General features: G+C 42.4%; 1 protein-coding gene across 3 annotated transcripts in view; it reads right to left on the bottom strand.

Moving 5' to 3' along the window:
* Positions 1-12,862, bottom strand: part of SHISA9 (shisa family member 9) — a 180,486-nt gene extending 167,624 nt beyond the window's left edge. Inside the window, exons 1-3 of one of the 3 annotated variants that reach the window (XM_054180593.1) lie at positions 12,383-12,862; positions 10,489-11,103; positions 3,276-3,403 (exon numbers count right to left, since the gene is read on the bottom strand). In XM_054180593.1, coding sequence (XP_054036568.1) covers positions 3,276-3,403; positions 10,489-11,012 — 652 coding nt within the window. In that variant the 5' untranslated portion in view covers positions 11,013-11,103; positions 12,383-12,862. Of the gene's footprint in view, positions 1-3,275; positions 3,404-10,488; positions 11,129-11,523; positions 11,621-12,382 lie in introns of those variants that run through there. The other 2 variants (XM_054180592.1, XM_009907929.2) reach the window with 2 other exon arrangements.
* Between the last annotated feature and the right edge of the window lie 533 nt (positions 12,863-13,395).

The raw sequence follows: 13,395 nt of genomic DNA, 5'->3' as shown, positions 1-13,395 counted from the left end.
GATTCGCATGGGCAAATTACAAAACCCTGTGTTTTTCCAGAACCTTCAATGTGTCTGTTCTTTTGTGAGTATCAAAAAAGAAGGGACAAGAAACTGAGGAAACTGCAAAATTATGAAAAGAGATCTCTGCTTTTCACCTTCTGTTGGACTTCTCGTGTTGGCAAAGGGCTGTGCTAGCTGCAGGCAACTTAGAAAATCTTTGCCCTCTGGTAATAAACCATCCAAAACCATGCTCATTTTCAGTACCAGAGATCATGTCAATTTTGTCAGCTTCCCTTCACAAAACACTTTCAGAACGGGTTGACAGCACCACCAAAATGTTTTCAAGAGGGCAGAAATAGCAAATGGACATTCACGTTAGATCATTCTTAATAAAGTTTGGGTTCCAATAGTTTGTTTTCAGTATTCTGAAAGGCACAATATAAAGGGGTATAATGCCTATGAAATTTCCTCCTGCTCTCTTCATATTTATGGACCAATAGAAAAGTCTCAATTTTTAAAGTTTGATTTTGGGATGGCTATTACATAGAAAGTGGTAACATAGACAAAATATTTCAAAATACATATCAAAGTGTCTGATGCTATAATTTTGAGCCATTTCATTTTCTCTGTACTAGTAAAGATCTGATTGTTTATTTGCCTGTAAAGATAGCCAAAGACTGTCACTTTTCCAGCACTATAACAAGTAATGCTGCAGTACCAAAGTTTCTGCAAGTAATATCCATTCTCATAGTGTTTCAGAACTCCACTATGAAATTTTTAAATGCTAAGATACTAGACTTGGAAAAATCTGTCTTAACAGTTTTTCTTTATAAAGATTTCTTCTGCACCATAAAGGCACATGCTCTCAACAGACTTGAACCACTTGTGATGTTCTGGCTAATTCTCATAGGTCATTTAGTCATGTTTTAGATGTGTTTATGAGGGAATATAATGGCAACAAATAGAGAATAATGATCTACTATGTATGAAGTAAATGTATGTAATATTGGCTATGGAAAGCCCTTGGTAATTTTACCACTTGAAGGTCTGTGCTGAACCATCCAAAATGATTGGCTTAATCCATAAAGTTGATTAAAAACTGAAACAGTTATCATCAGAAGCTGCTTGCTTCTGAAGTTTCCATTTGTAGCAGGAATACCTGAGCTGGATGTGAAGCAGTCATGGGGCTGCCCCTATTCATTACTCAATTAATTAAGAGATCTCCAAAGTAGCAGTACTGATTCTATGTTGTAAATTGCAATGATGCAAGAGCTGTTTCATATATAACTCTTCCATCTCTGCCAGAGGACCAAATTCAAGACAGAGGTGGTACAGATGTCTGGGGTCATCACAAGCCAAGATCCTAAGGTACTATTAAATGTATCTTTCTTTTCCCTTCCTTGATGTAGCAACTGTGTGGCTCCTAGTTTCATTTATATGCAAGACTTTATAGAAGTAAGGCTTAAATCTGAATTTGGATCCAAGAAACAATGAATTTAAAGACCTGCCATGTTGTGGCATATGTTGTGGCATACAAAGAGTTTGGTAAGCAAAATATCTCAGTGTGATGATTACAAAAATCTAGATACAATCTATGAAGTAAGAATCTATTCATTTTCTGGCTCCTTCTTTAACAGGGACTCTGAATAAACATTTTGTGTAGGAGAGAAAATTATCATTCTACCATTTGGCATCTTTCTTCTTGAAAACATGGTCACAGGAAGGATCAGAGATTAGCAAAGAGCTAGTACACAGAGCAAAGGGTGATATAGTGCATATTGCCATCCTCTTAAAACCTGCGGAAGTTCACCACCACAGAGCTCCAGGGGGCTAGAACACCTTTGATTGCAGGAGAACCATAAATTCCTCTCCAGAAGTAGTGTGGTTTTATACAATTATGGATGTAATGCTGCAGTATATAATACTTCCCCCTCTGCAGTGTAGCACTGCACAGGCCGAGGTGGAAGTACTTTGCTGGAGAGCAGTGCAGACAGATTAGGTGTCACACTTCACTCTATGTGGTATCTTTATTAGAGGTCACAGCTTTAATTCTCTCCTATTACTCTGTAACAATGCGCATAAGAAATTGCAGTCAGCCTCTACCAGAAAACAACCATCAGGAGTGCATGCAGCATATGAATCTTCTCTTTCTCCCATTGTTTTTACACTCTTCCCCCAAAAGCAAGCAGTAAAATCTCACAACTGCACAATGCAGTCCAAATCAAATTCATTAGCTGTCCAAATATAAGCAAACTTTCTGCTTCCCATAGTTACAGAAAGATAAGTAAAAGACTAGTGCATGTACTTTAAATGTTTCAAAATCAAAATACCAATGCAGTAAAAGCATATTTGCAGTAAAATGCATGTCTGTATTGATCTACAGCACAGAATAAAGTGATCCACTGCCTACCAATCAAAACCTTCCTGAATGATACCCTTTTCTTTTATAAATATATTGAACTTGTAAAATATATTATCTATAATCTGTATGCATAGATATGTATTAATATAAAATACATCAACATACATAAATATATAAACACAAAATTGCAGTAGGATTGTGCATCACAAAAGGAAAATCTATCTGAGCATGGGAAAGATCTGTACTGTGGTCTAACATAAAACTGAGAAATAAGTTGCCTAGGACTTCATTACCACTTGAAATGTCACTGTATTTCCTCTGAAGCTTCAGGGTGCACTTTTACCTTGCCTTCAATAACATATAACATGTAATAGCAGATACAGAATTAAACAATTATTTAAAACTTAAAATAATGATCTTTCTCTCACCTTTCCCTTAGGAAAAAAAAAAATAAAGTGAAAACCACATACAACCACATCCTCTCCAGGAAAGCCTGTGACTGTTTCACTAATGGAGATGATAAACCAGCCTAATGAGACTGCTTTCTTATTGGATATTACAGCCCTATGAAGCATCTCTTTCAATCTTTCTGTAAGCTTAACCACATGTATTTTAGTATACCAAAACACAGAATAAGGCATAGCTTAATGAGCTAAGCAAAAACACTGCATAGAAAGGGACAAAGATACAAACCCAATATTAGGAAAATAATCATAATAAATAATGTTTCTGTTCAAAATGTTTTTCTCTTAGTGTTGCACTATTTGCAATAAGAAATCCAAAATATTTCTAATTATGAAATAAGGAATATGTTTAATTTGCAAGATCCCATGTACTGTTGATACCCATTTGAGGTCCAGCAATATTGGGTTCATAATGCTCATTTTCGTGCCAGCATTCTAGATGTTGAAAAAGTTATAATGCAACTTACGTAAATTATTTGGAGGAGGTCTGGTCTCCATGTTTTCATAATGTTGCACGTGTACTACAATGTTTAAATCTCTTTCCATGTGATCTGTTGTACAGGGACCTTGAGGTCGCATAACATCAGCAAGAGCCCTGAAAGTCAAACAGAATCAGAATTAAACTGCGAAATCTGCAAGATATTACCAATACATTGCAAGGACTTGAAGTTTAAGATGCAGTCTGTCATCATACTGACTGCTGGAGAAACCAGCTTTATTCACAGGAAAATCAGGGCACCCGAGTCATAGCGAGACTTCATACCTAAGGCTCTTTTTAGGTTGTCTTAGTGTGCCAGCAGTAACACACAGACACATGTAAAGGTCTTTACCTGTCTTGGCTTTGTAAGAACGTAGATTAAGCTTGTTGAGATGTTTGTTCTGCCCATGCATGTGGTCAGTAACATTGCCTTCTTGGTTTAGGTGAGCACCTCAGTACCTAGACCCTGTCTGTGTAGCTTCCACAAACTAGATATCTTCACACCTACATGACAAGCAATGGCCTGATGAAGTAAATTCTCACACATGCATTTGCACACAACAGTGGTCTTGGCCCTTTTCATTCAATAATGTCACCAAAGTTGAAAGATCACATGATTTTCATGTAGAAATCCAGTAGGCATAGTATTCTTCATGAACAGTGATTTAAGCTTTTCCCATTCAGAAGGGAAGATCAGAAATGCCTTGGGTAACTTTTGAATGTCCTAGTCATTAAGATGGAGCAAAACTTACACAGGAACAATCCTTGCTGTTTTGAAGCCAGTACAGAAACAAGATGAAAGCTTTATGCTAGCACAGAGGGAGCAAGCAAAAGGATTCCTGACAGTTAAGCCAGGCTCAACCTGATGCTGGTTGTGGACTTTTTCTGCAGACCTGCAGGCAATAACTCTACCTGAGAGACAGATTCATCTCCCCCAGGTGTATTTGCTAAGGACTAGTTTCACTGCCAATTGTCCTACTGAGTGTAAATTTATTCTTGGGCATACAGATAAGTACACGCAATGGTACCAGCCCTCTGCAGCCAGAGTTAGTAAGTTTTAAGTTTTGAAACTCTCAGCATGGCAATCCCTGTGATTTTGGGCTATGGAGTTTCACAACTGACTTCTGTAGAAGCAGGATTAGCCTGTAGGTATATACCACATAGCTGCCTGAACTACTGTACGTGCAAAGTAATTGGCCCACCTGCAGAAGCTGTTGCCTTAGGCAAAGGAAAGCTATGGTATGTGTTACCAGTGTCTTCAGGGTTCAATGAAATTCTTTTTTCTGTTCAGGTCAATGCATCAATGACCATTATTTGTCTTCTTTTTTTGGTTTACTAGTTTTAATTTTTAGACCCCTGGGCTTTTTTTTCCTTTTAAGGGAATGGATGCATTTTCTGGGCACCATTTAATTTTCCACAAAATTACATACAGTGTGCCAGATATGCATCAAGAAAGACTAACTTATAAACTAATAAATAAAAATAAGCACACTCACTGGTGAAAGCTAAGGCAAGTACTATCTAGCTCCTCCACTGTATTTCTCTGACATAATGATTTCTTGGTCAAGAAGCACTGTACTTTTAAGTATTAAAAAGTAGCCTTATTTAAGTTAACAGAGAGGAATCCTGAGCTGGATCTTGCTTTCAAATTGCAGGAACACAGCTTTGTACACAGCTTTGGTACACAGCTGAAAGATACTGATGTTTCATTGTGTTTATGGCTATCATTATGTTATTAAAATATTAGTTACAGTTGTGATCAACATGTTACAGAATACTCTGTTGATGCTGTAAAAGGTCAGAAGACAGTAAAAAAATGATTAATGGTATCAGAGCAATGCTCCCATTTAAAGCACTGCTTATACAGCAGAAATAGCAGAGTTGGCCTACATAGCAGAATAATAAAAATGCAACAGAAGAACTCTCACAAAGGTATGTAAAAAATGATGCAGGAAGAAAGCAGTATATTGTAAAACAGTTAAAATAAGTGGGGACCAAAGCCATTAATATATAGTAAATTTTTGCAAATATGTGTCTATGCAAAGGAAATTACTGACACCAATATTACATCTAATTCCAGAGGCAACTGGACACATTTCTGGGAAGGGAAGAACAGCAAAAGTAAGTTCCTTACTTCAGTGGGCGAGTTAAAACTGTGAGATACAACTTTGTGAGAGGAGGTTTCACAAATGCTTTCCTCGTTGCCCTTAATCTGATGGTAAATATTGTTCACTAGAGACTTTAACTAACACCCCATATGACAGCAGATTAACTACTGCCTGCCTGTGAAAATGCCCACTAAGTTTTCTACCATTTTAGAGAGGCTTTTATTTGAAGGGGTTTTAAGGAATTAGCTGTCCAACTCCCACTCTATTAAGAAAAATTAACTACTCAACATCAAGTTCTATTTTTTAACAATGCAGCACCTATGCTTATGCTTATACTGTGTTAGCTAAAGTTGTACATTTTTTTCAGAGCAGAATAGCTCATATAACAAAGAGCTTGTCCTTATCTGTAGCAGCTTGTATCACTGAAGTACAAAGGAAATGCTGTGCCTGTGTTTCATTCTTTTAGAGGTTTGCCCATATAATGAAATGGATAAAGGGAAGTTTGTGACTCAGTACATTATAAAATCCTCAAACAGATGTTTGCTTTGAAAATGTCCACATAGGCCAAGGTCTGTAATAATATCTTCATGCAGTTGTCACAATTGAATATATTCATATGGATTTTGTTTATTATCTGAAGAAATTGTTGGTCCCACTGAAAAATTTTATACGTATGGAGTACGTATATATACATACACCTTTGCTATAAAATGCAAAACTCAAGATAACTTTCTATTCAGGTAGCAATATCAGTAGGTCCTGTATATTGATGTTGATTGCAGTACTACAAAAGTGGATAACCATTATCTGTATTGGAGTTCAGGGCCCAGAACGAGTCAAGCATCACAAAAACACAGCATTTCTTTTGCCATAAGATTCTTCTCTTTGGATATGTAATACTACTTTCAAGTGTAATAAAGTATGTGGAACCAGGCATTTCTCTTATAGGTAGAAGCTTAAAGAAGCCAAAACACAGGTTATTCCATGAAAGGTCACTTGTCACATTTTGCTTCCAAAACCAGGTCAAAACCCATAAGGGAAATAATTTCACTTACAGGATTCAGGATTTTTGGCAAGTCAGACTATTTTTGGCCCCAGGTACATGCCTTCTGAATGATCAACAAAAGACTTAGCTTGTGAGCTCAGCACATTGTGAAAGGAGAAAGAAGAGCTGGTGGTTCACAGTATGTGGAAGGCTGCTAACATACTGCCAGAAGCACTATTGGAAAGAAACAGGAGCTATAGCATAGAGCATGATTGTAAATACTGTCCTTTCAGTTCTTGCCTTGTTTGCACATTCTCCACAAAGACTAGTGAAGAAAACAAAGGTATGTTTTTATTTACAAAAAAGGGTCCATGAAGTAGAAATGAAGTTTCTCCCTTTCCACTCAAATTCAAGAGAGTATTCTTCACTTTAACTGATGGAGCCCCATCAGTGGATGTCCCACTGATGCAGTCTTAAGTAGCAAGAACATGCTGCCCTCACATGCCTGACAGAGCTTCTAGGTCTGCTTCAAGAGACAGATGAGTTTCTGTTTCCATTTAAGCACAACACTGCCACATTCCTTCCCTTTGCCATATCTGATAACATACACAATCTTATTCCCCTATTCTCCTAGAAAGCAGGAGGATAAAGGAAGAGTTATTTTGTTTGGGTACTACTGTTATTACTTATTTCTTGGATGCTGTGGTTGAAGAGAATAATCTTTGAATGTCAAGTAACAAATTATTAAATGAGAAGAATTATATAAGCAAAGCATTATCATAATGTCTAAAGTGAAATATGTTGTGTAGAGTTAGTACTGTAGTCTCCTCTACATTTTCATCTTCCAGATTTACAGTTCCATGCCAACAGTAAGTGTTTTACTGAAAAGCACTGATCTAACAAGAAAGAAAATGTCAACAGTGTCACACTTGTCCTTTTTTCTCAAAACAAAAGAAAGTAACAAGCTCGCCAAAAAATAAAGGACACATTGTGGCTCTTTTTTCCTGACAGGACATGCCCAATAGAGATTTTCCCCCCCGTGGATTATTTACACTAAATAAATACATTTCCCCAATGCTTCTTCATTGTCAAATATTTCAGGAAAATTCCATGAAATTATTGGCATGTTTTTGGTTTGTTTTGTTATAGCAGTAAACAAAATATAATGAAAGCAAGTGTATAGAAACAACTCTCACCAAGCCTGTAGTTTCCTTTACTAACATTGCACCACCCTTGCACACACCAGTGCCTTAATTCAACAGCAGATCCACTGACTGCAAGATGAAATAATGCAAGGGATTAATAAGTGTGGCACAGTTTTGCTTCCCATTTATAATGCAATGTTCTTACTCTCATGTGTCAAGTCTCTGCTCACATTTTTAAATATATTTAGTCCATCAAAACTGGAAATATATAATTTACACCAGTTGTGTTTTGTTCACTTATTAAAAAAATCAGCCCTCATAAAAATATCAGGTTACATTATGCCTTGTCTCTTTTGATAGCAGCATCTCTTCCATAGGTGAATTTGTTCATAGGAATTAACAAGAGTCAGATGTTTCATGTAGCCATTGGCCAAGGAAGAGAATGGAAACAGCCATAGCTCACAAAAATAGATGACAAATCACCCTTTCTGTTTCTTGCTGCCAGCCAAAATGGAGTAATCCTCAGTACTTTTGGTTTGGCCTACCTAACATTGTCAATGCATTAGTTTTGCTTATTAATAAGGTTCTGGACTACAACTGAGAAGTGTTCTGTTTGGGTTTGGTTGTTTGATATTATAGTGATGAGTGTTATAAAAAACATTAATATGAATATAGGCTACATCTTATTTTAATTGTTGGTACTATTAACTTTGTTAACAGATAAATTAGTTTTTGCTTAAGCTTTGCAGCCTTTTTTCCACAGAGCATTAGTAGTGTAAAATGAGCCAGAATGCAATATTTTAACACAATTTGGGACAAAGAAGTTACTTCAGTTCTTCAGTAAATGAACAGATTTTTAGATTGCCAAAGGGATTTACAAATCTAACTCTTTTTGCAAATGAATGGTAAGACCACCCCACAGCTGTAAGAGCAATGTGAGAACTTTAAAAAAAAAAAAAAAACCTCCAGCACTGTTTTTTCAGAACATGACTAGCTATTATGTGTACTGAGTGGGTGACTGTTTTTCCATGTGATCATGACTTTCTAAGTTTCTGTATAATCCTGACTTGAATGTTTTCATGGCAAGAAAAGTACAAGATCTCAGACACCGTTAAGTAATCAGGGTAACAGACGACCTTTTCTAAGAACCACTTCAGAAACCTAATCTTTATGCATACATGACTGAAGGATTTCAGAATGATTCTCCAATCCCCTGTAATTCTATTCCCATAAACCAAGACAGAATATCCTTTCAGAATACTTCACACCTGTATTTTAGATAAAAAACTATTTCTGCTAGTAGGAATAGGACCTAATTAAGCCATATATAAGCAGGGATGGATGCACCTTCACTCTGTCCTGGTTTTTGTAGCTGTTACGAGCCCTGCCTTTTTGCCTGCATGAAGACATTACAGAAAGAGCAAGGGAGAGCTTTTTCCAAACAAGATCTGTAGTTTAAGAGCAAGATTTTAAAATAAATAAAATTGGGATCCATGTATTCTTTTTCTCAATTTGGTACTTGAGAATATTCAGAATGTCTAAAGGATTATTATACTTTGATCAACAGAATCTATCTTTGTGAAAGTACCACTGACACACAATGTTGACTAGAATTTCTGCAATGTGCTTCATCCCTCAGTAGTAAAAGTGTATCCATATCAGCCAGTTTATAAATAGTAAATAATTGCTAGTGAACTAGTGATGCATTTGCAGGAGTGTTTTAGTGGCCTTTCACTGTTCATTTGAAGATAAGCAGTTAATCAAAAAGCCATGCAGAAACTTCGGTAAAAAATAAGGCTCCAGATGTTGAGTTGACCTCTTGGACTGTGTTTCTAAGGATGACTCTTCATCTCAGCTTTAAAGATTGTGAAGTACACCATTACCAGTCAGGGCAAGAGGAAGCTTTCTGCCACACTGCACTTCCAGTAGGAGGTATTCTTTTAATTGCATTTCATCACTAAAGTTGCCCAATATGCTGGAATCTATTTAGATGCTTTAATGGAGCTGTTTGCCTTTTTTAATGCCTTTCCCCCATCTGCTTCACTTTCATATGCCTGGGATTAGCATAAAGAATCAGACAGACTGCAAACTTGACAAATGTGTTATGCCTTGGAATATGTTGTTAAAACTATTGGGCTCTGTCCTGAGTTGCCCACCTGCCTATCCACCACTAGGCTGCCAGTATCTGGAGTAGAAGGTACATAGCATGCCTTACTGTGGGTGGGGGAGGTTCTCTTTGATATAACTTAGCCATTACACTGTGGATATACAGTATTACAAGACACATGTATGGATGAGACATGACTTTCACATTCCATTTTTTACCCCTCAACAATAACTGAAAAAAATCTTAAGAAATTCTACAATAGCTTTTCCTTTTTGTGTCTCACTCTTCCCTTCCACCCTGGCTCATTTTCACATCCTAGAAATGTTACAAATAGCTCACACTTGCAAGGGTTGGGGGAATAGGGAAGGTCCTGCCAAACCCATTTTGCATCTGGATAGGGTGACAGAGATGACATTTGTTTACATTTTTCTGTTGAGAAGTAAAAACATATTCCAAGCTTTGAGGCAGTTGGGAGAGAGAACCCATCAGGCTGTCTATAATTCAGTGTTGTTGATTTCAGGATTGTTTGTTTGTTTCCCTATTAATTCACAGTATATCTGAGAGCATTTGCTGGATTTTGTTGGGGAGAGGGTCAGACACTGCAGATAAATATGGACTACTGTCTGTGCAGACTCCACAACTATTTTTAATCTATCTCGGTATGCATGTACTTTGATAACTTGGACTTGTGAAACCACAGGAACTCTGCTCACCAAAAGTTGGTCTCTCTTGGTTGCCTTGCAGGTGAATGCAGCCTGCCTGGCAGGAGTTGTTTGCTTAGTAGGAACACATGGGCTCCTTTCTCCTCTTTAAAGGTAGGGGGGAAGGGGACACTGCTGCCTGGCACTCAGGCTTACCTGGACATGTGCTCCCGCTGGGGTCTGTGTGCTTTCTCCAGCCCTAGTTTGGTGAAGATCCCCACCAGCACCATGACTGCCACAACCCCACAGATGATGTAGACAATGAGGTTGGTTTTATCCCTGGTAGGGTCATGCAGAGGGTCGTCTATGCGGGAAGGAGGCTTCCCGGTATTCATCCACAACGGTGTCTCATAGTTTGTGCAGGTGCTTTGATCCAGCCTTGTCTTCTTGAACTTGCAGCAAAACCTGAAGCCACAAGTGCCGCAGCAGAAGATAAACTCCCCCGAGCTGCAGTTAAAGGGGGGGTCCCACTGCCCCATCACGTCAAAGTAGCCCCTGCAGAAGTCCGGGGTGGGAGGTGGCTCCGAGGGGTCTAGCTGTTCCCCAAGGCTGGAGTGGTTTCCTCCCGAGAGCACCACGAAGCTCCCCAGCTGCTGGCCAGCTTTCTCCTGAGCCCGACACACCAACGTGAGAAGGTCCGCCACCAAGTAGCCGAAAAGCAGCCGAATAAAGCCTTCCATTCTGCCTTCCAGCCGCGGCTCCGCGATGCTGCTGCCGCTGCTGCCGGCGCCGCCGCCGCTCGAGCTGCTGGATGCTGCGCTGCGCCAGGAGCTAAACATAAAGGGGCTCCGTCAGGGGCCGGGCGTCCGCTCAGCCCGCGCTCGCCTTCAGCACCACGGACAGCCCCAAGCGGGCCGGACAGCGCCGGGCGGAGGACGCCGCCCCCGGGCAGTGCCCGCCGCCGCTCCGCCGCCGAAGAGCCCGCGAGCGCGCAGCACTTGTGGAGTGCGCGGGAGAGGGAGCGCGCGGGAGGAGGAGGAGGAGGACCGAGGGGTGGAGGTGGCAGTAGGAGTGCGGGGCACTGCGCTGTGCTGCGCGGCGAGCTGGGGAGAAGGGGATGGCGAGAGGGGCGTGGAGGCGACCACGGTGCGGGAGGGCTGAGGCGAGGACGCTGCAGGGGCGGGAAGGAGGAAAGAGGGCGAGCAAGGAGCCTCCCCCGTGCTGCCTGGTGCAGGCGCCGGGGGCACCCACCTTCCGCTCCCCTGCGGAGCCCGGCGCGGTCTCTCCCACAAACTCCCTTAGCCAGCCACGGCGCCCGCCGAGCCCCGCCTGCAGCTGGGGGAACCCGAGGGAAGCGTCGGGAGAGTGCGGGAGGCTGGACGGACTCGCCGTGGCATCCAGCCGGCGGAGAAAGGCTGCCGCCAAAGGGGAAATCCGCCTTAGCGAGTGGCGTGCGGGTGAGAGCGAGGCAGCCCGGCGAGCCCAGCCCGTCTTCCGAGGCGCCCGCGGAAGGCTGAGTGCCTTAGACTCGGAGCTGCTCGCCGGCCTGCCCAGCCTGAACACCCCTCTGCCCCCAAAAGGGGCCGCCAGCCTCACCCTCCCGAGCACTCCCTCTGTGGGGTTTTCCCCTCCTGATCATTCCCTCTGTGGGGTTTTCCCCCCTTATACAGCCATGCGCGGAGCCGGTCGCCCCCCGTCCCCCCTCAGTCCCACCGCGGGGCCTGCCCCGCTCCCCACCATCCCTTACATAAGAGACTTCCCGCCTAGGCGGGCGCTCCCCACAGGTGCGTCTCCAAAAGCGCGGGAGCGTCTCCTCGTCCCGTCCCTTCCCCTCCTTTCGCCCCGCGTGCGCCGCACTGAGGGGGATAACGGCCAGCGCGCGCCGGCCTGGGCGCCTGGCCAGGGCGGGGGGAGACGACGCGGGGACGCTTCAATCCCGCGCAGGCACCCCACGGGCTGCGGGCCCAGGTGGGCGCCGCGGGGGAACCGGCGGCAGCTCCGCGGGAAGAGAGCAGAACGTCGCTCTCCCGGCGAGTGCTCCTCCCGGTGTTTGCTCCTTCTCCCGGTTACTGCTTTCCTCGCAAGCCCGCGCTCTCCGGAATTAGCTCACCTGTGAGGCACAGGCCGGTCCTGATGGCGGGGCGGTGTCCATGGGGCCGTGCCTCCGTTAAACCATAGGCGTGAGCAGGCGCTGCCCGCGCCCCGGCGCGCTGTGCACAGGTACCGTGTTACTTGTACTGCATGCTTCGGAGAGGGGCTGCCTTTATGCCTATTAAACAGGAGCTGCCCCTGCACATCATTTATTTAAAAATCTTGTTGCAATGCGAGTCAGACTGGCTCCAGAGGACACACTGAGGCTGCGGGTTGTTTGCGAGACACGGAATTAAAATAACTTCCCCCAAACTGAGAACTGACTCTGGGAAAGACTTTTCAGTGATTCAGTCCCCATCCCTGTTACTTAACTCCCTCATCTCCATCTTTTGGTTGGGCAGTAACCTGCGCAAGTAGCGATAATATTATCCTGAATACTATGCTGCCACCAAATGTAGGAAATAAGCCCATTATGGCGTGATTTAACAGCGTGGGTTGGTGCTTAAAGCACCTTCCCTTTTTCTTGGGGGCACATCTGTGAGAGCCTGGCTGCAGCCTTGTGGGCTACTGGTGTCTCTGAGGAAGAGGGGCTGGTGTACTGGGGCTCTGTAATGGCGTCTTACCCTTCTCCCACCTGCTCTTGCCAAGGGCTGTACTGCTGCTGCACTTCAGGAACTTAGGCCAACTCCGGGTGGAGTTGTTAAGTGGTAAATAAACAGAAAGGTGAGGTAGAGGACAAAACAGACGTTTGGAATCGGAGAGGGCTGTAGTTTGCTAATTGTGATCCTTTGCCTTCTCTTAAAAATAGACTCTGAGTACAGTGATGATTCCACTGAACAGTCTGGCAGTAAGCCTTGCATCTTTGTCCAGTAGGTAGGTTAGAAAGCCCCTTTATTTCTCAGCAGAGTCAAACAATCAGTTCCAGACCAAACCAGCATTTTGAGGTTTTAATATTTAATTGGTAAAACCTCCACCTCATCAACATCCTCTTTCAAGTCTCCTCTGAAATATATCATTCCTCTCTTGTGCATA

Source organism: Dryobates pubescens, chromosome 4, assembly GCF_014839835.1.
Source record: "Dryobates pubescens isolate bDryPub1 chromosome 4, bDryPub1.pri, whole genome shotgun sequence".
Taxonomy (NCBI): domain Eukaryota; kingdom Metazoa; phylum Chordata; class Aves; order Piciformes; family Picidae; genus Dryobates; species Dryobates pubescens.
The sequence above is the reverse complement of the archived record's forward strand: the minus strand, read 5'-3'. Positions and strand labels throughout refer to the sequence as shown.